The 27,976-nt window shown below is 41.9% G+C and overlaps 1 protein-coding gene and 1 long non-coding RNA gene across 4 annotated transcripts in view; one reads left to right on the top strand and one right to left on the bottom strand.

Moving 5' to 3' along the window:
* The window catches only part of LOC115108460 (phospholipid-transporting ATPase IF-like), a 35,279-nt gene extending 7,425 nt beyond the window's left edge, over nt 1-27,854 (top strand). Inside the window, exons 6-30 of one of the 3 annotated variants that reach the window (XM_029632816.2) lie at nt 334-462; nt 1,085-1,188; nt 1,402-1,449; nt 1,579-1,643; nt 1,775-1,856; nt 1,981-2,131; nt 2,484-2,681; nt 2,779-2,937; nt 3,167-3,345; nt 3,626-3,694; nt 3,793-3,866; nt 4,219-4,322; nt 4,784-4,965; nt 11,518-11,721; nt 12,502-12,655; nt 14,558-14,660; nt 17,245-17,390; nt 17,498-17,557; nt 17,906-18,033; nt 18,173-18,311; nt 19,887-19,952; nt 20,133-20,236; nt 20,524-20,689; nt 24,704-24,840; nt 27,285-27,854. In XM_029632816.2, the coding sequence (XP_029488676.1) occupies nt 334-462; nt 1,085-1,188; nt 1,402-1,449; nt 1,579-1,643; nt 1,775-1,856; nt 1,981-2,131; nt 2,484-2,681; nt 2,779-2,937; nt 3,167-3,345; nt 3,626-3,694; nt 3,793-3,866; nt 4,219-4,322; nt 4,784-4,965; nt 11,518-11,721; nt 12,502-12,655; nt 14,558-14,660; nt 17,245-17,390; nt 17,498-17,557; nt 17,906-18,033; nt 18,173-18,311; nt 19,887-19,952; nt 20,133-20,236; nt 20,524-20,689; nt 24,704-24,840; nt 27,285-27,366 (3,033 nt within the window). In that variant the 3' untranslated portion in view covers nt 27,367-27,854. Of the gene's footprint in view, nt 1-333; nt 463-1,084; nt 1,189-1,401; nt 1,450-1,578; nt 1,644-1,774; nt 1,857-1,980; nt 2,132-2,483; nt 2,682-2,778; nt 2,938-3,166; nt 3,346-3,625; nt 3,695-3,792; nt 3,867-4,218; nt 4,323-4,783; nt 4,966-11,517; nt 11,722-12,501; nt 12,656-14,557; nt 14,661-17,244; nt 17,391-17,497; nt 17,558-17,905; nt 18,034-18,172; nt 18,312-19,886; nt 19,953-20,132; nt 20,237-20,523; nt 20,690-22,355; nt 22,491-24,703 lie in introns of those variants that run through there. The other 2 variants (XM_029632815.2, XM_065009071.1) reach the window with 2 other exon arrangements.
* Nucleotides 22,627-27,033, bottom strand: LOC115108461 (uncharacterized). The gene is made up of 3 exons (XR_003860345.2): nt 26,944-27,033; nt 24,028-24,198; nt 22,627-22,714 (listed from the first exon to the last, which is right to left on the bottom strand). It is a non-coding gene; the product is annotated as an uncharacterized LOC115108461 (long non-coding RNA).
* Nucleotides 27,855-27,976: the final 122 nt, after the last annotated feature.

The following is a 27,976-nucleotide window of genomic DNA, read 5'->3' as shown; positions in this document are numbered from 1 at the left end:
GGGAAAACTGTTTGTTTGCAGGAACTTCTTTGTTGTAATATCGCAAATGGGCGTGGCAGTTTCACCATTAAGTATTCTAGCTTTAAACTGCCAGAATACGTGATTTCAAGTGCTCTTTTAGTTTGCATCTGCAGAACTGTGAAAGAAAAACAATGTAGCAGTTTTCACATGGGGAAATGTTTTCTCTTTTTAAAACGGTGCATGGTGGCATTCACTATTGAACTAGACTGTCTAGTCTTCAGAAAACATTGGATTCTGAGGTCGTGGATATCATGGGAGAGTTTTGCTCCTCATTAATCTGTTGTGACATGTCTGTCTGTGCTGTCTGCTCAGGTGGGGGACATAGTCCGGGTGGCCAAAGATGAGACGTTCCCAGTGGACCTGGTCCTCTTGTCATCAGACCGAGCTGAGGGGACATGTCACATCACCACCACCAGCCTGGACGGAGAGACTAATCTAAAGGTTGGGCTTTTAATCTTCCGTCCCCACTCTCACTTTCTTTCTCTCTCTGAGCCCCTCCATGATAGTACTTGTGCAGTCTGAGACATCTCATGTTTTTGCCAGAGGCAATATATCTAATTATCTGCTTCTAATCAAAATGCTTGTGCCAAATAAGTTTATTTATCCATTTTTTTAAAATTTTGTGAAATGTATTTTTTTGTCAGTTTTTTTTCTTGTGCAATCTTAGGGGTGCAGCCTCTCTGTCATCAGCCTTCAGTTCCAGCTACTTGTATTTTATGGCTGTTTGCAATAATGACATTAGAATGCAATGGGGGATGGAATCGCTTTCTCACTGAGGGGGTTTTAGCACCAGATTGGATTTTGCCTCTCAAGCAGTCAGTGATTCAGTTAAATTATAAATGTAAACCTAACAAGCCTCGTGGCCTCTTTAACCTGTTCACCAGTAGACAAAGGCTGGCGCTGTAAGGGATGCATTCCTTTCTAAATCATTATAATGTACACTGCTATTTCTTTGCTTTTAAGGCTTACTGTCTCACTGTAAAAAGTATACTTCTATTCTATAAAAAGTGATATATTTGTCCCTCTCCTTGATTGTATCCTTACGCTCTCTGTGGTCCTGTAGACCCACTACTCTGTGCCGGAGACGTTGGTGTCTCAGTCGGTGTCCAGGCTGGAGGCCCTACATGCTGTGCTGGAGTGTCAGCAGCCAGATGCAGATCTGTACAGGTAAGGTACAGTCACCCTGCGCTCAATCGCCAGTCAGAACGCTGAGCTCTTCTTTCACTGACCCCGGAACAGAACAGGACTATTTATTATTTCTCACATTCACATTTCTACTGGCCGGAATGGAGGTCTTTTTTTAGGGTTGAATGACAGGACTGTTGGTGTTGCAGTTTCTCTGTTACTCTCCCCACTCAGCAGAAATGCTTCTACTTTCAGGTTTGTCGGGCGAATAACAGTAACACAACAAGGAGAAGAGATTGTAAGGTGAGATTGAAAAATTTGCCAATTCTAGTTTTTATCTGGGTGGAATGGCACAAATTGTTTCTATTTTCGGTTGAAAAAAAAAAAAAGTTATTCTGTTGTATCATTCACTATTTGTCTCTGCGTCATTAGACCCCTTGGACCAGAAAACCTACTGCTTCGGGGAGCAAGACTAAAAAATACCAAAGAAATTTTTGGTAAGTGGCTTCTGGCTCTCATTGTTGCCATCCATATTGTTGTCTGTCCTCAATTATCTTCTGTTGAACTCAGTTGCCCAGTTGGTTGTTGTCTATGCAGGGTTCAGTAGAGTTCCACTCTTGATTTGCAGGTGTGGCAGTTTACACTGGGATGGAGTCCAAGATGGCCCTGAACTACAAGTGCAAATCCCAGAAGCGCTCTGCAGTGGAGAAGTGCGCATTAGGACATTTTGCACCTCTAAAACAACTCTGAAAACTTCTGAGTTTCCTCTTCTCAGGTTTCAGGTTCATCTTTATGTACACCAGACAGTGTGTATCTGTGCTGTTTTTCCCTCAGGTCCATGAACACCTTTCTGCTCATATACCTGGGCATCCTGCTGTTTGAGGCGATCCTCAGCACCATCCTGAAGTACGCCTGGCAGGCTGAGAACAAATGGGACGAGCCCTTCTACAACCAGAAGACGGAGCAGGAGAGAAACAGCAGCCAGGTCAGTCACTGTCTGAAACTTTATTCACGCTGATACGTTATGGTCTATAACAGAGGATCTTAGATTTCATAGGATTCTTGGATACTTGTTATTTGCAAATAGTTTGTGGTTTTGGGGGATAATGTGTTGAAGGAGGTGGGAAGATGTATTACATTTTCAACATCTCTTGGTGTGGCTTCCCATACAGTAGCAGTGGGTATGACTCAACGTATTGTGACAGGATATAAGCGAAAGTGCCTCTCACCCGGACAGTCAATAAGAAAGATGCTCTCTTAAAATCTCTGTTTGCTTTCCAATGAGGTTTCAAGCCATTTGTTGTGTGTTCATCTACCACCCACTTCCTTGTTGACAGATCCTGAAGTTCATCTCTGATTTCCTGGCATTTCTGGTCCTCTACAACTTCATCATCCCCATCTCGCTCTACGTCACTGTGGAGATGCAGAAGTTCTTGGGCTCGTTTTTCATTGGCTGGGACTTGGACCTCTATCACGAGGAGAGTGACCAGATGGCTCAGGTCAACACATCCGATCTGAACGAGGAGCTGGGACAGGTATGGGCACCAAGCACTTCGCTGTGGGTCTCAACGTCATAGCTGAGTTAGTTTGTGTGAGTGTGTAATGATCAGCCTCTGTTTATTTCTGTTCTAGGTAGAATACGTATTTACGGATAAAACCGGCACCCTGACGGAGAACGAGATGCTGTTCCGTGAATGTTCAATCAACGGTATCAAATATCAGGAAATCAATGGAAAGCTTGTACCTGAGGGAATGACGGATGACTCGCCTGACCGATCTGTGTCTCCTCTGGTAAACACCATTAAAACCTAACATATTGCCCAAGTGACTTGTGACAGTATTTATCCATTCACTGTCTGTCCATTCATGAAATATACAGGTTATGTCTGCATTTCTACCCATGTGTTATACTTGTGTTCATTGACTATCCTCCTGGCTTTGGCCCATCAGTGGTTTGATGACTCTAGGTACTGTACTCATGTCTGTCTGTTTGTCTCTCTCTCTGTCTGTCACCTCTCAGAGTCGGGAGGAGTTGCTGTTCCTAAAGGCAGTGTCGCTGTGTCACACAGTGCAGATCAGCTACGAGCAGCCAGGCGACGGCCCGGGGGATCCCTTCTCCCACGCTAATGGCTTCTCCTCCCAGATGGAGTACTATGCCTCCTCGCCGGACGAGAAAGCACTGGTGGAAGCCACGAAAAGGTACCCAGGAGGATAGCTGTCATGACGTGCTGTTCAACCCATTTGTACGGTGTTGGTGAATAAAATTAATATCTATAGATATGACCAGTGCTGGTCTCCCAGATCTTTTTGGACATACAAGCACTCAGACAAATTAACATTTATTGAGACAAATGGTTTTCAAGGTTCAGCACATTCCAGACCTAGCTGACCATGCATTACAGTTCGGATCATGTATGGGCAACAGTCTGCATGTTAGTATTTATGGTCAGCAATGTCACATGATCAAATTGAATTGCAGGATGGGGGTAACCTTCATTGGTAGCCACGGAGAAACTATGGAAATAAAAACATTTGGAAAGCCAGAAAAGTAAGTATAATTTTGTATGATTGAAGACTCCATGGCATTTTGTGTAGATGATGAACCTGTACTGTGCATAACAAGTGATGTAATTCCTTGTCCCACAGGTTTAAACTACTCCATGTACTAGAATTTGATGCAAACAGAAGGAGAATGAGTGTCATATTACAGACACCCACAGGTATAGTGATTTATCTCCATATTAGACTTGAATGGCTCATTTATAAATGTTGTATTAGCATTTCATTACAGGAGGTCCTCTGTAGCTCAGTTGGTAGAACATGACTCTTGCAACGTCAGGATAGTGGATTTGATTCCCGGGACTACCCATACTCAAAAAAATGTATGCACTTATGACTGACTGTAAATCGCTTTGGAATAAAAGCATCTGCTAAAATGGCATGTAATTAGATAGATGATACCCACCTTTGATTTAGCCCTGTAATGTGGTTTCAGTCAATTTCCCTGTATTTCATATCGGCCAAGACTGATTATAACAACTCATTTGCAATATATTTGGTCTATTGTTGTAGGGGAAAAAGTACTATTTACAAAGGGAGCGGAGTCCGCTATTCTTCCTTTTACTACAAGTGGAGAAATCAACAAAACAAGAGTACATGTAGATGAATTTGCCTTGGTGAGTATACCACATCAAATCATATTAGACTAGGAACTATTTCCAGCCCTTATGTGCAGCAGATTTTTACTATGCTGAATGCTGTCTTTTAATATCTGTACTGAAGAGCGCACCAGTGCAGCTGGGACACTTTCTGTCTGAAATGAACACATGGGTACTTGGTTGCTCATGGACACCCTCACATACCACATTTTCATTCCACAAGATTGGAGATACATTTCACACATTTTTCCATGTATATATATATATATTGCACTGTAAAGATTACTTTTGGTCCTTTCCCCCCAGAATCTCCCACCAAAATCAATAAATCCTGCATCTTAACGGTCAATTTATCCAGACATCAGGATCTACTGAGAGATTGTTTTTTTTATGGCAGGTGTGTGGTTATTTGATATAGAGCCCGTCCCTGACAGCTTCTCATTTCTTTCTATTTCCCCTCTTTCTTCCCCCCTCTCCAGAAGGGCCTGCGGACGTTGGTGGTGGCCTGCAGACACTTCAGTGTGGAGGAGTATGAGGAGGTGGACCAGCGGCTCCACAAGGCCCGCACGGCCCTGCAGCAGAGAGAGGAGAGGCTGGCCGAAGTCTTTAGCTTCATAGAGAAGGACCTGGAGCTGCTGGGAGCCACTGGGGTGGAAGACAAGTATGTTAACAACACTGTGGTGTATGTCTGGTCATGGGTTAGTTAATTGTGAAACCAAGCAATGTTATCTGAAAGGGTTGGGCTATTTGAACAATCGATCAGTAGAGTTTAACATATACAGTGCCTTCAGAAAGTATTCACACCCCTTGACTGATTCCCTATTTTGTTGTTACAGCCTGAATTCAAAATGGATTAAATCTATTTTTTTCTGATCCATCTACACATAATACCCCATAATGACAAAGTGAAAACGTGTTTTTAGATTTTTGAAATACAGAAATATCTGTTTAACATAAGTATTCACACCCCTGAGTCAATACATGTTAGAATCACCTTTGGCAGTGACTACAGCTGTGAGTCTTTCTGGTTAAGTCTCTAAGGGCTTTGCACACCTGAGGCATCATTTATCAATATTGCGTAGAAACTGTTCTAAAATACTACTTTCCAACGGAATTTAGAATGTTCGAATGCGTAGAAAAAGTCATTCGCACACCAGTACGTGAGAACCATTGATATAAATACCAATTGTTCTTAACCTCTGTGCTCATGCAGGACTTTGGCTATTTGCATTTCTAAACGTCCCTAATTAACCAATAAGGGTCAGAATCATCCCTTTAAAGCCTGTGTGTAATATACAACGCTGTACCATGAAATACATTGCAAGCAAAAAAAGCTACGAAAAAAAATATGAAATTCTCCGAGACTGAAATCGAAGTGCTAGTGTCAGTGTACTTCAAATAAGTAGGCAACACTCACCAATGAGCCATCCATCCTCAACAGCCCCCTCCTGTAGCCTTATAGGCCAACATTGCTGTTCTGCAGAATGAATTGAGTCGTGCGTACCACATGGCCACCTTGCCATCATATTCAGTAGCGTCTTTTGCGCATCACATAACCTATCACATGCACATTAAGAGTGGAAGCTGTTTCTGTTCACATAGTTGCACTTGTTTTGGGATGGTGCTTTTATGGCAATGTGGGTGCTGTCTATTGCTCCGTTTGTATTTGGGAACCCATTGATGGCAAAGAAACCCCTCTTGACTTCAACTTGTTGTGCGATAGTGTATGGAAATGGTATGTTACAGTTAGTTTTGCTGATGATTGCATCCAAAACATTAGCTCATTGAGGGCTGTGAGATGCCTATCGGCCAGGACCGCGTGAAAAGTGCTAGTTGCCAAAAACACGAGGGTGGATGGCGCTTGGATAGGCACAGGAATGTCATGTTTGCCATTTTAAAGTAGGTCTTAAATCCTCGCAAAGATCCTATAAGATTAGTTTGGGGAAACAATATCTGATGAGCCAATCTGTACTTTCTACAAAGAAGTCCCATCTGTCTATAAAAACGCGCTCTCTGCGAAATGCAGCGTGTGCCAAATCTTCCAACAGAGCAAAATCAGCCTCCCATTCGATTTCACAGTAGCTGTCTTTTATAGTATTTCAACAATGGTTTTTCTTTCACACGTGCCTCTAATTTAACTCATTACTGTACTTTATATGGATTATTATTGTAACAAATGCACTGATGAGGTCAAATGATATGCTGCATGAATTCACAATAGAAACACAATGGAATCGAAAAATGATTTAACATGGCACTAGAGGCACATCACTTCCTCCTCTGTTCCTTTTCCACAGATTGTATACCTTAACAGATCATTGTGACTCATCACCTCTGTGCAGCAGGAGCCTTCCTGGGCCGGGGGCTGGGCTCAGTCCTCCTGAACCTAATTCACTTAGCCAATCAAACATGACTCATTCCTTTCTGCATGCAGCCCTTGCAACGTGCTGCTGGAATGAGATGGTGCTCTGAATTTTGGGATCTAGGCTCTGTTAAGATTGGTTAGAGGCAGATGTCTAGAAAGGGTCAGGATCCAACATTCAAGCTAGTTTTTATGTGATTGTGTTAAGGGGCCTGTCAAAATAAAATGTGATTGGGCGTACGCATGCTCCAATAAAACAATAATGTAACAGGCTCAACTGCCATCTGCATCTGGGTTGGTTTTGAGTACATCTTAAGGCGACTAATCATGTCTAAGCTGATTACAACATTTATTACATAGGGAGCTACACCAGTCTGAGGGATTCTGTCAGTCACACATGCTGAACAGTGGCCATGGAGACACTGAAAATCAAATCAGTTTATTTGTCACATGCGCCCAATACAACAGGTGTAGACTTGGGGCTCCCAAGGTGCGCAGTGGTCTAAGACACTGCATTTCAGTGCTAGAGGTGTCACTACAGACAACCTGGTTCGAATCCAGACTGTATCACAACTGGCCGTGATTGGGAGTCCTATAGGGCGGCACATAATTGGCCCAGCGTCGTCCGAGTTTGGCCGGTGTAGGCAGTCATTGTAAATAAGAATTTGTTCTTATTTAGTAAATAATTTCTTAACTGACTTGCCTAGTTAAATAAAGTTCAAGAAATTATTTACTAAATAAACTAAAGTAATAAAATAATAAGTAACGCAATAAAATCACAATAACGAAGCTATATACAGGGGGTACCGGTACCAAGTTAATGTACGGGGGTACAGGTTAATCAAGGTAATGTAGGTAGGGGTAAAGTGACTATGCATAGATAATAAACAGCAAGTAGCAGCAGTGTAAATAATCCAGTGGCCATTTGATTAATTGTTCAGCAATGTTATGGCTTGGGGGTAGAAATTGTTAAGGAGCCTTTTGGGCCTAGACTTGGCGCTCTGGTACCGTTTGCCAGGTTGTAGCAAAGAGAACAGTATGACATGGGTGACTAGAGTCTTGGACAATTTTTGGGGCCTTCCTCTGACACCACCTAGTATATTGGTCCTAGATGACAGGAAGCTTGGCCCCAGTGATGTACTGGGCAGTACAATCTACCCTCTGTAGCGCCTTACGGTCGGATGCCGAGCAGTTGCCATACCAGGAATTGATGCAACCATGCTCTCGATGGTAGAGCTGTTGAACTTTTTGAGGATCCGAGGACCCATGCCAAGTCTCCTGAGGGGGAAAGGTGTTGGCCGTCCCTCTTTACGACTGTCTTGGTGTGTTTGTACCATGATAGTTTGTTGGTGGTGAGGACACCAAGGAACTTGAAACTCTCGACCTGCTCCACTACAGCCCCGTCAATGTGAATGGGGGCATGTTCGGCCCTCCTTTTCCTGTAGTCCACGATCAGCTCCTTTGTCTTGCTTACGTTGAGGGAGAAGTTGTTGTCCTGGCACCACACTGCCAGGTCTCTGACCTCCTCCCTATAGGCTGTCTCATCATTGTTGGTGAAGCAGATGCAGTCTGGGTTTGGTAGGTGGCAATCCAGGAGAGAGACTGTTGACATTTGAGTGTGTGTGTGCTTGCTCTGTAGTGAGACCCAGACAGACCACACCATCTGCCCGTGACACAGCCCAGTCTCCTCTCTCTTTCTCTAATTAATTCCCCCTCCGGCGAACAAGGTGCTTATAGAACTTCTCGCTCAGAGGATGCTGCTCTGCTCACCCCCAAAAAAGGAACGAGCCTCTACATTATTGAGGATATGATCAATCTTAAGCACCCTCTCTTAGCCTCTTAATCAGTCTGGCTTTTACCACCTAACTTTTTATCATTTTAAAAGGCTAATTGATCATTAGAAAACCCTTTTGCAGTTACAGTGGGGCAAAAAAGTATTTAGTCAGCCACCAATTGTGCAAGTTCTCCCACTTAAAAAGACGAGGCCTGTAATTTTCATCATAGGTACACTTCAACTATGACAGACAAAATTAGAAGAAAAAAAAATCCAGAAAATCACGTTGTAGGATTTTTTTATGAATTTATTTGCAAATGATGGTGGAAAATAAGTATTTGGTCAATAACAAAAGTTTATCTCAATACTTTGTCATTGCCAACAAAGGGTATATAACAGAGGTCAAACGCTTTCTGTAAGTCTTCACAAGGTTTTCACACACTGTTGCTGGTATTTTTGCCCATTCCTCCATGCAGATCTCCTCTAGAGCAGTGATGTTTTGGGGCTGTTGCTGGACAACAGATTTTCAACTCCCTCCAAAGATTTTCTATTTGGTTGAGATCTGGAGACTGGCTAGGCCACTCCAGGACCTTGAAATGCTTCTACGAAACCACTCCTTCGTTGCCCGGGCAGTGTGGTTGGGATCATTGTCATGCTGAAAGACCCAGCCACGTTTCATCTTCAATGCCCTTGCTGATGGTAGGCTTTGTTACTTTGGTCCCAGCTCTCTGCAGGTCATTCACTAGGTCCCCCCATGTGGTCCTGGGATTTTTGCTCACCGTTCTTGTGATCATTTTGACCCCACGGGGTAAGATCTTGCGTGGAGCCCCAGATCGAGGGAGATTATCAGTGATCTTGTATGTCTTCCATTTCCTAATAATTGCTCCCACAGTTGATTTCTTCAAACCAAGCTGCTTACCTATTGCAGATTGTCCTTTGACAGCTCTTTGGTCTTGGCCATAGTGGAGTTTGGAGTGTGACTGTTTGAGGTTGTGGACTGGTGTCTTTTATACTGATAACAAGTTCAAACAGGTGCCATTAATACAGGTGACAAGTGGAGGACAGAGGAGCCTCTTAAATAAGAAGTTACAGGTCTGTGAGAGCCAGAAATCTTGCTTGTTTGTAGGTGACCAAATACTTATTTTCCACTAATTTGCAAATAAATTCATTAAAAATCCTACAATGTGATTTTCTGGATTCTTTTTTTTCATTTTGTCTGTCATAGTTGCAGTGTTCCTATGATGAAAATTACAGGCCTCATCTTTTTAAGTGGGAGAACTTGCACAATTGGTGGATGACTAAATACTTTTTTGCCCCACTGTATGTTAGCACAGCTGAAAACTGTTGTTGTCAATAAAGAAGGAATAAAACTGTCCTTCTTTAGACTAGTTGTATCTGGAGCATCAGCATTTGGATTTGATTACAGGCTCAAAATGGCCAGAAACAAAGCACTTTCTTCTGAAACTCGTCAGTCTATTCTTGTTCTGAGAAATGAAGGTTTATTCCATGCGAGAAATTGCCAAGAAACTGAAAATCTCATAATTTAAATTCCTCAAGCATACAAGTATTGTACACCATTTTAAAGATAAAATTCTCGTTAATCCAGCCAGTGTCTGATTTCAAAAATGCTTTACAGCGAAAGCACTGCAAACTATTGTTAGGTCACCACCAACTCACAGAAAAAGCAATTTTTCCAGCCAAAGAGAGGAGTCAAAAAAGCACAAATAGAGATCAAATTAATCACTAACCTTTGATCTTCATCAGATGACACTCATAGGACTTCATGTTACACAATACATGTATGTTTTGTTCGATAAAGTGCATATTTATATAAAAAAATGTCATTTTACATTGGCGCGTTACATTCAGTAGTTCTAAAACATGCGGTGATTGTGCAGAGCGCCACATCAATTCACAGAAATACTCATCATAAATGTTGATGAAAATACAAGTGTTATAAATGGAATTAGAGATATACTTCTCCTTAATGCAACCGCTGTTTCAGATTTCAAAAAAACTTTATGGAAAAGCAAACCAAGCAATAATCTGAGTACAGCAGCCAAAAAGATACCCGCCATGTTGTGTAGTCAACATTAGTCAGAAATAGCATTATAAATTTTCACTTACCTTTGATGATCTTCATCAGAATGCACTCTCAGGAATCCCAGTTCCACGATAAATGTTTAATTTGTTCGATAATGTCCATCATTTATGTCCAAATAGCTTCTTTTGTTAGCGCGTTTGGTAAACAATCCAAACGCACGTTCAGGTCCAGCCGAACGTCGGACGAAAAGTTCAATAAGTGATATTGCAGCCCGTAGAAACTTGTCTAACTAAGTATAGAATCAATCTTTAGGATGTTTTTATCATAAATGTTCAATTATGTTCCAACCGGAGAATTCCTATGTCTGTAGAAAAGCAATGGAACGAGAGCTAACTCTCATAACCGTGCCTCAGAGCCTGTGGCACTCTGCCAGACACCTGGCTCAATCAGCTCTCATTTGCCCCCACTTCACAGTAGAAGCCTCAAACAAGGTTCTAAAGACTGTTGACATCTAGTGATAGCCTTAGGAAGTGCAATATGACCCCATTTACACTGTATATTGGAATGGCAAAGAGTTGAAAAACTACAAACTTCAGATTTCCCACTCCCTGGTTGGATTTTTCTCAGGTTTTCGCCTGCCATATGAGTTCTGTTATACTCGCAGACATCATTCAAACAGTTTTAGAAACGTCAGTGTTTTCTATCCAATAGTACTAATAATATGCATATATTAGCATCTGGGACAGAGTAACAGGCAGTTTACTCTGGGCAGTTTACTCTGGGCACCTTATTCATCCAAGCTACTCAATACTGCCCCCCTGTCACCAAGAAGTTATAAGCTGTAAGTTGTTTGCCTCCTGTGGTGGAAGGATGAAAATTGAGGTTGAAAGAAAAATAAACTCTGTTTCTTGTACTGCACTCAGTGCGCGTACACTCACAGAAACCCTCCCTACTGTTTAACGTAAATGAACCACCTCTTTTATATGGCAGAGAGGCTAATGTGCTGTGACTGGTGTTATGTCTGTGTCCCCAGGCTGCAGGAGAAGGTCCAGGAGACCATTGAGGCGCTGCGCCTGGCTGGGATCAAGGTGTGGGTGCTGACCGGGGACAAGCACGAGACCGCGGTCAGTGTCAGCCTCTCCTGCGGCCACTTCCACCGCACCATGAACATCCTGGAGCTGGTGCAGCAGAAGTCTGACAACGAGTGTGCCGAGCAGCTCCGACAACTGGCAAGGAGGTAGGACACTTTTACTCACATCTACCACCATGTTTCCCCATGATCTTCATGTCACTCACTCACTATGTCTGTGATCCATGTTGTATCCTGGGTTGACTTGTCCACATGCCCTCATCAGCAGGTTGATGTATTCAGGGTAATCTACAAGTTTGGGTGCAATAAATAAGTATAGAAGTCAGAGATTAACGTCATATTTAGTGTTAAGGACAGTGCTCCAATGTTCACACTACACAGTGATTCTCTACATGCCAGAATGTTGCCAGAGCAGCTCTGGAACTTTCTGTTCTGTATCAGCACTGATACAGTCCCTTTTTCAATGGTCCTTGGCTTATTAATGGTGAAGGGGGAGTCTCGGTGCAGGTCCCCTGGGGGGGAGATTATCATTAGGCACGATGCGCTGCGGGTGACTCAGTTTGGAAAGCGGAGAAGAGTTGCCATAGCACTCAAACTGAATTTGAAAGATATTGATTTTTTGTAGAGGTAGTCACGACCCGAATCCTCCCACACACCACCCGTGCTGGGTGACAAATGATGGATATGGTTATGAGAAATCAAGACCATTAATGTTTTTATTAAATTCCATTTAAAATGGGTTGATTATGTTCGGAAATGATGCATAACCCTCCCAGTGATGGCCAATTTGTGAGATGTAGTGTGTGTGTGTACACATCCTGTGTCGTGAGGACCTCCATGCTAAGGCTGTATAGTTATTTATACCTGCTCTCCTGTCTGTGTGTTGTGTGTGTGTGTGTGTGTGTGTGTGTGTGTGTGTGTGTGTAGGATCAAAGAGGACCATGTGATCCAACATGGCCTGGTGGTGGACGGGGCCAGCCTGTCTCTGGCACTGCGGGGGCATGAGAAGCTCTTCATGGAGGTGTGCAAGAACTGCTCTGCCGTGCTGTGCTGCCGGATGGCGCCCCTGCAGAAGGCCAAGGCAAGTTCCCTTAATGTCACTGCTTCATGTCACTACCAACCTATTAGGGGTCTCCTTTATGAATGTAGCCAGAGAACGGCGCTATTCAGATTTTTCTCATGCTCTATCAAGAATTAAGAACAAATTAAGAACAAATGTCTAAAGATGATTGTCTACTAACAGGCTACAACTTATATTCTAGTAGAGTTAACATACTGTATGATTAAAACAGTGCACTCTTACAACTCACTCACAACCAATGTTGGGGAACGTTACTTTTTTAAAGTAACTTGTTACTTTACAACATCACGGCCATTGAAAGTAACTTGCAACGTTACTTACAATGGAAAGTAACTAATTAGTTGTTAAAATAAAAAAAAACTCTGAAGACGTGTTGATCATTCTTATGCCCAGTAGAGGTAACATTAGCACACTACATCTGTATCACTCTGTGCTATACCAACTCATGTAACAATGACAGACGCAATATCTCCTTTACAATACTTAAATACATATGTAAAAGGAGAGCTCAAATAGCTAACAAGGACAACTGGCTAAAGATCTCTGAAATTGGAAACACTTATCTCCCTCACTAGCTTTAAGCAACTGTCAGAGCAGATCACAGATTACTGCACCTGTACATAGCCCACCTATAATTTAGCCCAAACAACTACCTCTTTCCCTACTGTATTTTATTTATTTATTTATTTATTTTGCTCCTTTGCACCCCATTATTTTTATTTCTACTTTGCACATTCTTCCATTGCAAATCTACCATTCCAGTGTTTTACTTGCTATATTGTATTTACTTTGCCACCATGGACTTTTTTTGCCTTTACCTCCCTTATCTCACCTCATTTGCTCACATCGTATATAGACTTGTTTATACTGTATTATTGACTGTATGTTTGTTTTACTCCATGTGTAACTCTGTGTCGTTGTATGTGTCGAACTGCTTTGCTTTATCTTGGCCAGGTCGCAATTGTAAATGAGAACTTGTTCTCAACTTGCCTACCTGGTTAAATAAAGGTGAAATAAAAATAAATCCCCCCCCCCTTACCCCCGTCACTGTCCATTTCTTGTTTTTAAAGGATGAGAGTAGGGGATGAGATTGTAAGACAGAAATAGTTGCTTTATGCGTGCTGTACGTTACGACATGACACGTCCCGATGTAACGGAGGGTCTGTTTTTTTCAACTTTTCTCCAATACTATAGAGCCATTACCATTTAGATCAACGCTTGAATAGAAAACTAGTTCACACCCCAGATTTTGAAGTCAACACAGTCCCATTAGTTTTCTTTGTAGCCTCGTTTGAATGTTGCGGTTGAGCACATTTGCACGGAATGGGGTGAGTTTACGTTACCTAACAACGTGACATTTCTAATTTCTGGAGGAGGTGGAAACTCAATTCGAACTAGCCCACCAAGGCCAACCCGGATTCACTTCAAAGTGCCAATGGAAACAGGTCTTTAGTGCCCTTTCCTTTATGTTTATGGTGAAGATGGAGCTGGAGAAATGAGAAAGAAAAAGCTCATTAATATTGTTACAGTTACAACTTACTTATTAGAAAAAGTAACTAAGTAACTGATTACTTAAATTGAACAACTAACATTACTTTTTGTGGTAATCTGAGTACTCTAACCCGTTACCTTGTAAAGCATTACCCCCAACACTGCTCACAACAGTGTGCGCTCTTGCATGACATGTACAAATTGTCTTAGCTATTAATCTTAGGAAGTTATTTCAGTTTTATATTTTGGTTTCTCTGCTTTTTGTATTAGTGATCAGTGCTGTGGAGGGTAGATTATCTGACCAGTGCTGTGATTTTTGTCTGCAGTGTTACATTAAAGGTTCATTTCTGTGGACTTGCTCCTGGTCTCATTTGGACTGCTTATTAATGAGTATTTTATGCTGCTTGGCAGGTGGTGAGATTGCTGAAAACATCTCCAGAGAAACCCATCACTTTAGCTATTGGGGATGGAGCCAATGATGTCAGCATGATTCAAGAAGCCCATGTTGGCATAGGTAAATTCTTCACCCCATCAAATTACAATAGGGTCATTCCACCTCAAAAAGCACAAGAAAGAGGATTTCGATGCCCACCATCTCAGATTGTTCTAAAATCGTTTCTGTTAAGATTAGCATTCCCCCAAAATTATTTTGTTTAAATATAATTTGGTCTCTGACAAATTAAGCTGCACCCAAATTGGCCATTTTAATTTATAGGATTCATATAATATTCAATAAATATAGTACCAAGCATCTGATTTGGACCAAACTTTATTCTTACAATGAATTAGACATGAGGAATCCAAAGAAATGGTCGAAAGCCACCCACAGACCTACCCACATCCCACGACAAATATCACCCCAACAAAGAGTATATAGAATGTATCGGTTCTCTGTTTAACAAGTAGTATGGCGCTGCGGGTCAGAGCATTGTTTTTTCATATTATGTAATGTATTCAGTGGGGATTTTTTTTCTGTTCATAGAAATTAGTCATTGTAGTCGTTGGGTTTATGTCCCATCCTACATCCTTATATTACCAGGTTCTGACCACTAGATGGTGCTGTTCCTGCTATTAGGTGATATATTTGTTTAAGAACCCCCCTGCCTTGTTAAAGGGATCGTTCACCCAAAATACTAAATTGCATTGTTTTTTTTTACCCTGTAAGCAGTCTGGACCAGATATGACAGCAACTCATGCTTTGCCAGGTCAAGGTAAACAGTAAACGTAATATTATAATTTGCGTGCTTTATGTCCATATCATCATGTCCAAATTTAAAGTATCTAAAAATGGGTTGTGTAACTCAATGATGTTATTTATAGATGAGTTGGATATGAAGCATGGAAATGCTAATATAGGTACCATTGACTTGCATTGGATTTGTGCTACAAATGCAAAACATTTAGTCTTTGAAACAGTGGCCAGGTAAACAAAACTAAAGTGTGGGTTGCTCCCATACCTGGTCCATAGACTGCTTACGGGGTAAGAAAAACAATATGTAATTGGGATGAACGGTCCCTTTAACAATGAGGAGTTCTTTAACCTCTTGGAACTACTGCTCCCGGATCCGGGAGAATTGTCATCAACTGACACTAATTAGCATAACGCAACGGACAAAAAATATTACTAGAAAATATTAATATTCATGAAATCACAAGTGAAATATATTGAAACATAGCTTAGCCTTTTGTTAATCATCCTGTCATCTCAGATTTTGAAATTATGCTTTACAGCCAAAGCAAGACAAGCATTTGTGTAAGTTTATTGATAGCCTAGCATAGCATTATGCCTAGCTAGCAACAGGCAGCTTGGTCACAAATTAGAAAAGCAATCAAATTAAATCGTTTACCTTTGATGAGCTTCGGATGTTTTCACTCATGAGACTCCCAGTTAGATAGCAAATGTTCCTTTTTTCCATAAAGATTATTTATGTAGCCGAAATAGCTCCGTTTGTTCTTCACGTTTGGCTGAGATATCGACCAGAAATTGCGGTCACGACAACGCCGAAAAATATTCCAAATTAGATCCATAATATCGACAGAAACATGGCAAATGTTTTTTATAATCAATCCTCAAGGTGTTTTTCAAATATTTATTCGATAATATATCAACCGGGTCAATTGGCTTCTTAGTAGGAGCGAGAGAAACAATGGCCACATTTGTCTATTACGCACATATCACTCTGAGAGCCACCAGCTGACCACTGATGCAATGTTGTCGCTCACGCTCATTTTTTTTGTCTTGTGACACTAGACACATTAGGGAAGCCATAGAAAAAGGAATCTGGTTGATATCCCTTTCACTGCTCAATAGGGACGCATAGGAAAGCAGAGGTTTCTAAATAAGAGTCACTTCCTGATTGGATTTTTCTCAGGCTTTTGCCTGCAATATCAGTTCTGTTATACTCACAGACAATATTTTTACAGTTTTTGAAACTTTACAGTGTTTTCTATCCTAAGCTGTCAATTATGCATATTCTATTATCTGGCCCTGAAAAATAGCCCGTTTACTTTGGGAATGTTATTTTTCCAAAAATGAAAATAGTGCCCCCTAGTTTCAAGAGGTTACATTTTCTGTTGTTGCCTAATAGCAGGAACAGCACCATCTAGTGGTCAGAACCTGGAAATATCAGGATGTAGGATGGAACATAAACCTTCAATGACACATTTCTGTGAACAGGGAAAAACCAAATTCCGAGCCGCAGCTTCATACCACTTGTTAAACATTGAGAACTAATGGCTTTTGACCACTTCTTTGGATTCCTCAAGTCTTACTTATTAATAGAAAAACATTTGGTCCAAATTGGATGTTAAATACTATAATGATTGAATATTATCTGATACCTATAAATTAAAATGGACAATTTGGGTGCAATCAATTAGCTTAATTTCTCAGATCTAATTTTATTTCTACAAAATGTTTCATGAATGCTTAGTTTCTGTAGTTAGAAGCATACGATATTTCAGAACAATCTGATATGGTGGGTGTCATGGCTTTCTGAAATGACATGGAATGTCCCAATAATCAATTACTCAATATTGTATTTTGTTTGTAGTTTCAATACAAGGTGGCTAATAACAGACCTTTTCATTTTTTTCAGGAATCATGGGCAAGGAGGGAAGACAAGCAGTACAAAACAGTGACTATGCAATAGCGAGGTTTAAATTCCTTTCCAAATTGCTGCTTGTCCATGGCCACTTCTACTACATTAGAATAGCAACCCTTGTACAGTACTTTTTTTACAAGGTGAGTTCGATGTTTAAGGATGCTTTGCAGTGCCCTATACAATGAAAACCAATACAGGAGCTAGATGTTATTGTCTCAGGTCTAAATCCCTTTTTGTCTTCTTTTAGAATGTGTGCTTTATTACGCCCCAGTTTTTATACCAGTTCTTCTGTCTGTTTTCACAACAAGTAAGTGTCTTTCAATGTCTCATTAGTTCTATTTGTTCATTTTTTGTGGTCCCTTATTACTGTTGCTTTGTAAGTGTTGTATCAGTGTAATGTGTTCTGTGTGATAAACATCCTTGTTGTTCTGAAGGTACCACGTGTAGCTTTATCTCCACTGAGGGATCAACAACTCAAACTGTCCAGCTTTGGATCATCAACATACAGTATAAATTAGCCAAATATCATCACCAGTTGATGCTGGATAAAGAACGGAAGTGATTTTTTTTGGCAGGTGTATGTGCTGTGCTGTACATGGCCCGGGGTTATGTGGCAACCTTGTCCTACCTCGTTTTTGTGTCCCTGTTTCCCCAGACTCTGTATGACAGCGTCTACCTGACACTCTACAACATCTGTTTCACCTCCCTGCCCATACTGGTGTACAGCCTGTTTGAGCAACTGGTCCATCCTCATGTGCTGCAGAGTAAGCCAGTGCTCTACAGGTAGGACATGGTGTTCTATTTGACATTTTTTTTCCCATACAGAATGAGGCTGTACCTCCATTAGATGCATTTACCTGAAAACACAACAAGCATTTGATAACGTACAGTACCATCCGTTTTTGTCCCTCTACACCAACAGAGACATCAGCAAGAACTCTCTCCTCTCCTTCAAGACCTTTTTGTACTGGACACTGCTGGGCTTCTGCCACGCATTTGCCTTCTTCTTTGGTTCCTACATCCTGATGGGGGAGGACACGTCTCTCATGGGGAATGGACAGGTGAGGGTGGCTGTACTGTACCATCTGCTCTACCTCTGGTAGTGGTCTGCTTGGAGGAGGGAGGGCCAGATATCCACCTGGATTGGCCTGACAGGGAACCTGATTGTGAATGTTCTGTGCAGATCTCTGGGAATATTGATTGGGTGTTTTACCAAGACCGTAATATGAAATATTGATATTTCAGTTTGTTAGGCAGTGTGATGGCAGTAAGTTCTAGACGGTTCCAGGAGGCTGCCTGTGTTGTTGTGGTTGTCTGTGTCAGTCTTTCTACTAGAGCAGAGGTGGGAACGGACTCAATTTACTTTAAAATGACTCAAACCAAATTGAAATGGTGAAGAAATGATAAAGGACCTACATTCATACAGTTTCTTGTCCAGCTCACTAATAATCGCCATAACGGCATGTGGAGCTAGACAGTCAGGGAGCATCGACAATTCTCAAAATAATGTATAGAGGACTATTTTTTTATTTTGCCAATCTTGACGGCGAGAAAATATATCCGATCTTCAGTGCCGCCCTCCGGACCTCGTTGAAGACTTACTGCAGCCCCCGGGGCAAAATGAGTTTGACACACCTGTACTAGATTGTGGCGTGTTGTTGAAAAAGAACTCACCATGTTGCTCTTTTTTGCTTTTTGTTTTCTTTATTTTTCCTCTTTTCATGCTCTGCATGTCGTCAGATTTTGAGAGCTAACAGACAGCTGGTAAGAGTTGACTGAATTACCGTGGATGCATGCCTGTCATAGTAACAGATGATAGTTACTACCCTATCATTGGTCCATTCTATATCAGCATCCTGCTTGGTTATGCGTTTGATGATGTGCTATGTTTCTCAGTGTGAGTGGTGATGGCTAGTTGGAGACGCTCACTTCAATAGCTTTCGGAGAGTCAGTAACTTTGTCTCCACAAGTTAGGCCTAGTCTTCTGGAAAGCTGTCTAATAACACATCACTCGATCTCCATTGAGTGAATAAAACATTAAGAACACCTGCTATTTCCATGACAGACTGACCAGGTGAAAGCTGAAAACTATGATCCGTTATTGATGTCACTTGTTAAATCCACATTAATTAGTGTATATGAAGGGGAAAAGACAGGTTAAATAATTATTTTTAAGCCTTAAGACAATTAAGACATGGATTGTGTGTGTTTGCCATTCAGAGTTTGATTTTAAGTGCCTTTGAATGGGTATGGTCGTAGGTGCCAGGCGCACCGGTTTGTGTCAAGAACTGCAACGCTACCGTTTTTTTTCGCGCTCAACAGTTTCCCGTGTGTATCAAGAAAGGTCCACTACTCCCAAGGACATCCAGCCAACTTGACACAACTGTGGAAAGCATTGGCATCAACATGGGCCAGCATCCCTGTGGAACGCTTTTGACACCTTGTAGAGTCAATTCCCAGACGAATTGAGGCTGTTCTGAGGGCAAAAGGGGGAGGGGGCAACTCAATATTAGGAAGGTGCTCCTAGTGTTAGGTATACTCAGTGTACATCCCTACGCATTATTCCTATGATAATGTTATGCCATTGTATTTTCTATGTGAAAATTCTTAAAAGTTTTATTTTATTTGTCTTGTAGATGTTTGGAAACTGGACATTTGGCACTTTGGTATTCACAGTAATGGTCATCACTGTTACACTGAAGGTAAATCATGTTATTTGAGTTTTTGCAATTGTTTGATTCATAAATCTGAAAGCAATCCCACATGAAATCTATCTATGTTTGATATTGTTGTCACTGGCACCTCACTCCTCTCTGCTCTCCTATGGCGTTTCACATGCTGTTCAGACCAAACTACATGTCATTTCTCCTCTCTGTCAACAGCTGGCCTTGGAGACCCACTTCTGGACGTGGATGAATCACTTTGTTACCTGGGGCTCCATCGCTTTCTACTTCATCTTCTCCCTTTTTTATGGGGGAATCATCTGGTGAGCTGAGCTGCCATCTCTTTCCCACACAACCTGTGTTTGTCTAGTACACATGGCACTCCAGTATATAGTATGTGATAAGACCAACAAGTGTAATTGAACTGCATGTGGCATACAGTCTACTCAGATTTTTTTTTACAGTGGCTAGCATCACTATCTCCATTGTCATCTCAGACAGTCAAAAAGCTTCAAGTTCCATTCCAGGCTTTACTCACAGGGTTAGTTGAGCCTTAAAAAATGTTGGCTGACTAACAGTGTGATTCTCTATGACCTTTGCCCCCCTCCAGGCCTTTCCTCCACACCCAGGACATGTACTTTGTCTTCGTCCAGTTGCTGTCCAGCGGCTCTGCCTGGTTCGCAATCATCATCATCATCATCACCTGCCTTTTCCCTGACATCATCAAGAAGGTGTTCTACAGGCACCTCCAGCCCACCAGCACCCAGAAGTCTCAGGTAGGACAGAGGGGGAGGGGTGGGCGGCTTGTTGCTAACCCACAGGACACCCTCACAGCAACGTTTGTGGTAACAGACTATACACTGACAGGAAACGCATGACACTCGCACCACAGCATGGCTTTTCACCTCACAGACAACACAAGAACAACAATTCACTGTGCAACTGACAAAGGCACGCTCAAAACAACAGGTTCTCTGTTCCAGCTCTAAACCTACTGTAGTGTGTCTGCTAGGTGGGAGAGCTAGACTGTAGATGCCAGATGGTAGGAGCATGTTACTCAACATGAACACAGTTGTTTTTGTTTTTAAACAGCCTCCTCAAACAGACTTTTCAACTGTTCTGTTTTTGTGGTCACAATTTCCTCTTTGCTTAAAAGGTTGACATTGTTATGCCCTGTTTTTTTGTTTGTTTATACGTATTGGCCTTTTTTGCATCAAATAGTTGTTCAGTCAGAAATTCTAGCATCCCCACTCTGTAAAGTGCTGCTCGGCGGTTCTTAGAAGATAAAAGCTCTTTCTTTCTCAGGCTTGAGTCTCATGTCCTGTCTCTGTGATAAAGGCACCTTTCTTCCTTTCTCTGGCTGATGTCCTCGTGCGTGTGTGTGTGTACACGCACACGCACATGTGTATGTTTGTCTTACTACTCTGTCTACCATGTATGTCTTCTTCCCTCCTAACTGACTGTCTGTGTGTTCCGCCCTTCCCTCTGCTCTGTAGATGTACTCCAACCGAGTCGCTATAAGTGACGACTTCATCGCTCTGCAGCCTCTCTCCAGAGCCAAGAATCAGCTGGGCAAAATTAGGTAGAGTAGGAGGGCTGTGCTGCCTAATAAGTCTTGTCTGCATGCAGAGGACAAACTAACTAACCAGCATTCTAGGGAAAAGGAAATGGGGGTAAAAAAAGAGCGGAAATGATACGTCTAAGGCACTTTGTTATGCACCCCTGCATGTTGGCCCTAGGAAAGTCTCTATCAAGTGTGCGCCACTTCAGGTTAGCATAGAAGGACCAGTGCTCTCTGCATTGGGCAGAGCAGCCCCTTACTGCAGCATGGTGCAGCAGCCCTAATATAAAGCTCCAGCCATAACGGCATGTGGAGCACAGCTTGAGTCTGTTTGTGTGCTGCTGCTAATACAGTAACTCTGAGGCACAAAATTATAGTTAGCAAGAACTTCAAAGCTTCTGGCTGGTGAATGCTATTTCCATAGGAGTTTATTCACTATCTCAAGATCATATTATGGACAGCATGCTCTTAAACAGTAGCATTCATTTCTTAAGATCTGCACAATGAGCAGAGAAAATGACGACCACTCCATCCAAAAGCAAGTGATCAATTTCCTAATTGGATTGACTTGTTTACGGAATAATTGATCATCCAAATTCTAAATGAATTCCTCAGTCATCCAGATAGTTGATCAATTTACATAATTGAAAGTACACTGAAATGAATAAACTGGCTCATTGGTTCTTTGGAACATCTTTGTGCCCAGTCTCCTAATTAAAAGATTTGTGTACACATTGTTTTGGACACACATTGATCAGTAACTGCTATATGGCCATCCTCGTACCTCCAATGGATGTGGGAGTAGTTTTTGTGCTCATTCATCTTGTTCTCTCCTGTTTCCTTCTGTCCGGGAGACTTAATGGGTTGTTTTGTGCTTCCAGATGGAAGAGGATAAGAGTTCAGTCAGCTCAGAATATGACTCTGCTGAAAGCTGGAGCCGAGGGGAGGACAATTGGCAACTGCTAGCTGCTTCTCCTCCCCCCGCCCAAGGCCCAGCCCTATGCTCCCCTAGGTAGTAGTCCTACTCCTTCCCTGGCCCAGCCAGGCGTCTGTGTGTGTGGGTCCTCCCCTGAACTACCATTGTCCACCCATCCCCATATAGCCCCCCCCTGATAGCTGGGACCCTATCAGGGCATGATCACCCTGGGTGGTGGGAGAATGCTGGCACGTTTGTTTAACTGTCCTCTCGATGTCGTCCCCGTTCGTTCTCCTGTCTGTCTGGATACTACAGCATTCTGCCCTGTGTGATAACAAAACCCAACCTCAATTAATCATGATTTGTGTCATTGATCACCTTTCTGTCTGTGTATGTAAGCAATAATGTTTATGCATGTTTTATTTGCCTAAATGCCTTTAAACCAGCAAAAGACAGAAGCTCATTGTTTCAAACAAACCATATTTTTCATTTCAAGATGTAATAATCCTACCAGCATATGGCAAAATGATTGTTCTGTCATTTTTTTTCTTTGGCTTGTTCTTTAGATTAAATGTATTTTTTTGTTTGTTATTTTTTGGTGTTCCCCGTCATTTAACTTTCATATACCTCATCCCTGACTTAATTTAATCAAATCAATGGCAAGGTTACTATTTCACCTCATTAATAACAAAGATTATGATTGTCAATAGATCAAATGTATCTCATTGTATTTCACATGAATGTTACCAATATCACCTTAGTCGAACTCCTATCTATTCCTGATTTAGTATTTTTGGTCTGTTTTTGGTGGTTTCTACATGTTATTGATGGCTTCTATGTTGTTGATGGGTCTAGCTAGCTGACAATTGTGTAGTTCTGTGGGACTGGTATGATTTTCCTGTTTGTGCTAACACAAGGTGTTAATTTACAGGGGCGGTAAATCACGTAGGAAATGATTGGGGGGGCAGCTGATTTAAACTAACTGTCCAGTGAAAATGTAACTTTTAAAAGCTCATCTGTTAACTCCTACCCAAATAATGTTGTTGACTCGTCCTGTTCTCATATTTGTGGCCAAAGCATGCATTTCAGAAAAAAAAACTCTTTACTTGTATCTCAAACAGACTGTTTCAAAAGGTATTGCTATTTCCTCATAGAGGATGATGTCATGTTTTTGGCCAAGATGGCTCAACTTATTTGGCCAATCAGCGTTTTACTTGTCATGAGTATTTGTATTGACCAGTATACACCCACACCATTCAAATATAGAAAAACAGCTTTTTTAACACACTTAAATAATTTTCCTTATAAAAATGGGAATTAATTAAGATTGTAATTTAATTATAGGTCATATTTCATAAATGTGGAATCACTGGACAGCTACTTTAACTGTCAATCATCACCACCTCCAACCATGTTAGAGGGTTTCCCTAGCGACAGGTCAAGGTGGAAACATGAAGGATTTTTGTGTAATTGGCCTTGTACAGTGTTGATGATGAGAAGAATATCAATATCACCTGAACTTGCTTGCCAGTTTGTCATACAGTTATGATTCGGAGGACAGTGTGTAATGTAAGATACAGTAGAATGATACATTCATGACCATGTAGCCTAATACCTATTTGGTTTAGTCTTCTTACCACTGTTTCTGCTGCTGTTGCAAATATGCAGTAGTTTCTGAGTGGTGGGGAGAGGGGGGAATTGAGCGTTGTAACCCCAAACCAGTGTCGATAGTCTTGGGATGTGTTCAGGTCTGCCTCTGCAGCAGTGCTCTGCGCAATGAGTGCTTACTCAGGAAAATGAAGAGTTTGCTGTAAGAGATCAGAGCAGTCTATGAATCGACTTTCCTACACTTAAGGCTATGCATTTTAAATGCGCAAAATTCTCTGCCTTCGCCATTCATTTGCATCTGTAGATTGTCTTTTGTTTGCGAGTGAATCACCATTATATATCATTATGTGGAACTGAGACAACTTATTTTTAAGCACACGTTACACTGACATAACTCTGTAACTACTGTGTGATTTGATTACATGGACAGGCTTGCCTTGGCAAATACTGCATTGTTTATCACTTTTAAATGTATTGATTCAAGTCTTTATTTGATTGATTTTCACCTCCCCAGCTTTACTGTGTACATTTGCGTCTGACACCTTGTACATCACCCACCCTTATTGTTGTGAAGAGCTCAGAATCCCCAACACCCCCTCCTTGCTCCCTCGACTGTTGCCTTCTGGATAGTGGTTTGACCTTTTTATGTGCTGATTGTAATATTCTCTTGTGCTCTGCCACCTGTCATCTCCCCTCCCTCTGCAGCTTATTGAGACCAACTACCAGGGCATCGGCTGCGTGGACTCCATGTGCTGCTACTCGGAGGGGGAGAATGGGTGCACCCGGCTGGGCCGGATGGTGGAGCAAGTAATGGGCCGCTGCGACCCTGCCTGCGCTAACAGGTGTGACCCCATGCTCTGTAGCCTCTACTGCTGCAGGCGCATCTCCTACAAGCTGGAGCAGGACGAGCCCACTGCTCCCCAGGAGTAGCCGAATAGAGAGAGGTCCTAGCCTAGTAGAGCGAGGTAGACTAGACTACGGTCTTACTGGTAGGACAGGCACCCCAGTGACAGCCAAAGGTTTTGTATGGAGGGAGACTAGTATCAGGATCCTGGATCTAAAATGACCTTTAATGGAGACTTGTTTATCTTATATGCTATGATCAGCTTCATGGGGTTCTTATGGTCTATTCTTCTTCCATATTCAGTGGGACAACGTGCTCACCAATGTAGCCATGTGTCTATGTAATCCGATCTGTCCTTCCAAGTCTGTACTCTTATGGATTTTCTTACATCTTCTTTCATTCGTGGGCTTTTTGTAACCTATCTTTGTGGCTGATCGACCTTGTCGTCTTCTGAAGTTTTGTGCTTCTTTTAACTTTTCCAAAGCCTGCCGAGTCAGTGTGTTGCACAGTGTAGGCTAAGCCCAGGTTCAGAGTCCAAGTCGCTATTGATCTACAACAATGTATTTATGCTGAAAGATCTTTTCAAGAGAATGCTACTCAAGGTATATTTATTGGATCATTATTAAAGCATTTTACCTGGACTCCTGGTCTTGGACTTGCCAAAGTCTGTTTATACAGTATGTGTTTATCTATGGAGAATGACTGCATGATGCCAGTGTGACGCTTTCTCAGCCCCTCCCTTGTCTGCCCACACATGTACTCTACACCCTCACTGTCCCAACACTGTGAGGTGAGGCGAGCACTGGGAAAGAAAATGATCTAAGTTAGACTGAGACTTGTTCTGGCCTTAATGCTAAGATACTGCCACTGCAAAGGGGCAGAAAGAGACCCTACCATGGGCCATGGGAGGTATATATCAGCCCTACTTTACTGTACCCTGTACTATCACCGAGTGATGATGCTTGTGTTTTGACATGCTGCAGTGTTTGGTGTCTGTGTGCCACAGCTGAAACACTGGGACCACACTCCCTGACATAAAGATACTGGAAAACTGTCGTCTCAATAGGAGAGTGTTTTTGCTATATATTTTATACAGTTAAGTACTTGAAGCCTTATAAGTGCTTTTGAGAGGAAGAGAACTCTCTTGTTGCATGGGACTGCCTTTGGTATTTTGTATGCTGAGTAACCAGATGTTGTTGTTGTTGTGTGTGTGTGTCCCATGATCTTTTCTATAATGTCACTCCTCCTCTTGCTTTGCTGCACTTTGTCTGAACCTCTCGTCGTTGCCACTGTGTCTAAAATCTAGATAATATTCAACTTCCCCCATCGAAGTTATTTATATGCTGCTGTTATCACCTTGACGTCACTATTCAATCTAATATTCTGCTGCTTGCCTTGTTCTCTGTTCTGTTAGATGGCCATAGACAATGGACTAATAGCTTGATATCAAGAGGGAGTGTCACTAGACAATTCACACCAACATACACATTTATCAAGAAATACTTATTTTTTAAATTACACCGCACCATGTACATATAAGAGCTTAAACGGTTGTCTTTGTCTGAAAGACGTAATCCACATAGCACGTATAGGGTGTTGTTGATACTTTTCATCCAAAGATAAAATAATGGGTATAGTTTAATGATGAATGAGATTCTACAGGAATATTGTTGAGAAGTGGTGAGTCTCTACTATGTCCCCTGGTGGTGGTGTTGGCTTATACAGGCTATGAAAGATGGGGAGAGGCCTTGTGCCTTTCTTGAAGGTAAGATTTGAGCTTTCTTTTCAAGGGCTCTTAGATATTAGATAAATATTATTATTATTTTTTTACTATAGATATGCACATATATATTTAAGTTGTTTTAGATATTATGCCTATTTTTGTATTAGCAGTATATGCTCAGTCTAAATTAGTTCATATATAGTACAGCCAAGAAATGAGCTTCATATTATAAAAATAAACAGTATTTAGTATACCTGGTTATGCATAGGATGTATTATTCATACAATGACATTATGCAGATAGAGAAGGGAGACGTTGACTGTTTGTGTTAAAGTCATCCATGTTAAATCATCCTGTACTAACCCTCACTGTACGCACCTTATTCTCTCCTCTTTTTGGTTTGACTTTGTTTGCTTGTGCTGCTCCCTCTGTAGGTTGAAGTGTAGTGTAGGAGACAGGGTTGGGAGGCAGTGGAAGATGAGCAGGATGACAGGGCTTCAGATCCAAGGCAGGGCCTCCTCATATCAATACAGATAAGGTCAACCACTCCTGTGCCATGACATCCCCTTACTGTACCATGTAATGGCACGATGGCCATCCATCCAACAGTAAATGAAGGATCTTTAGGCAGGTCAGAGACAGAAGCACTCCAGAGGCAGGTTTTCAGCTTAGTCCTCTCCCACCGCCACCCCTCACTCCTCTGTCGTTGATGCTTTTAGATCGAGGAGCAACTCGGACCCCTTCTATTCCAACGACCGGAGCATCTTGACGCTCTCCCCCATGGAGGCCACTCATTGCTAAGGTAGCAGAGAGCAGTTGTCCCGCCAGGTGCCCCGTCCCGCCCTGCCCCATGGCCAAACAGAGGGACTACTCACTGCACGGCCCAGGGCTTGACCACCTCAGTGGACAGTCAGACTATATCTCAAGAGAAGAACGTTCAAAGCCATGAGGCTCTGCACCACCACTTTCAGAGATGCTGCATTTGCCTCTGTTCTGTTCCTGTAAATAATAAAAGGGAATCAGACCAAAGAAGGATTTGTCAGACTTAAGTGAAAAAAAAACATGGTCTACTACTTTGCGCCTGTAGGTTAGTGCTGCTCCTGCTTCACCACCTGACTATCTGAAAGGTCTGCCGCCTTTCCTGAGGAAATTAGGTGGACCTTTTTAAAGCCATACCTTCCATTTTTACTACCTGTTTTTCAAGGTATGAAAATGTGAAAGCAGTTTGGTCAGGTCTCTGGTATTTAAAAAAATAAATACATTTAAAAAATAAAAATCCCTGAAATGCCTTTTCTGCTCAGATTTGTTAGCGTTGTGTTTGTTCCGAAATGTCGACAGGAGAATGTCCCTATAATAGCTTCGTATGAGAGATGTGTTGTTCCACCAATACAGTGCCTTTTGAGAAGTAACT

Source organism: Oncorhynchus nerka, linkage group LG24 (assembly GCF_034236695.1).
Source record: "Oncorhynchus nerka isolate Pitt River linkage group LG24, Oner_Uvic_2.0, whole genome shotgun sequence".
Lineage (NCBI taxonomy): Eukaryota > Metazoa > Chordata > Actinopteri > Salmoniformes > Salmonidae > Oncorhynchus > Oncorhynchus nerka.
This window is presented reverse-complemented; position numbering and strand designations above follow the sequence as displayed.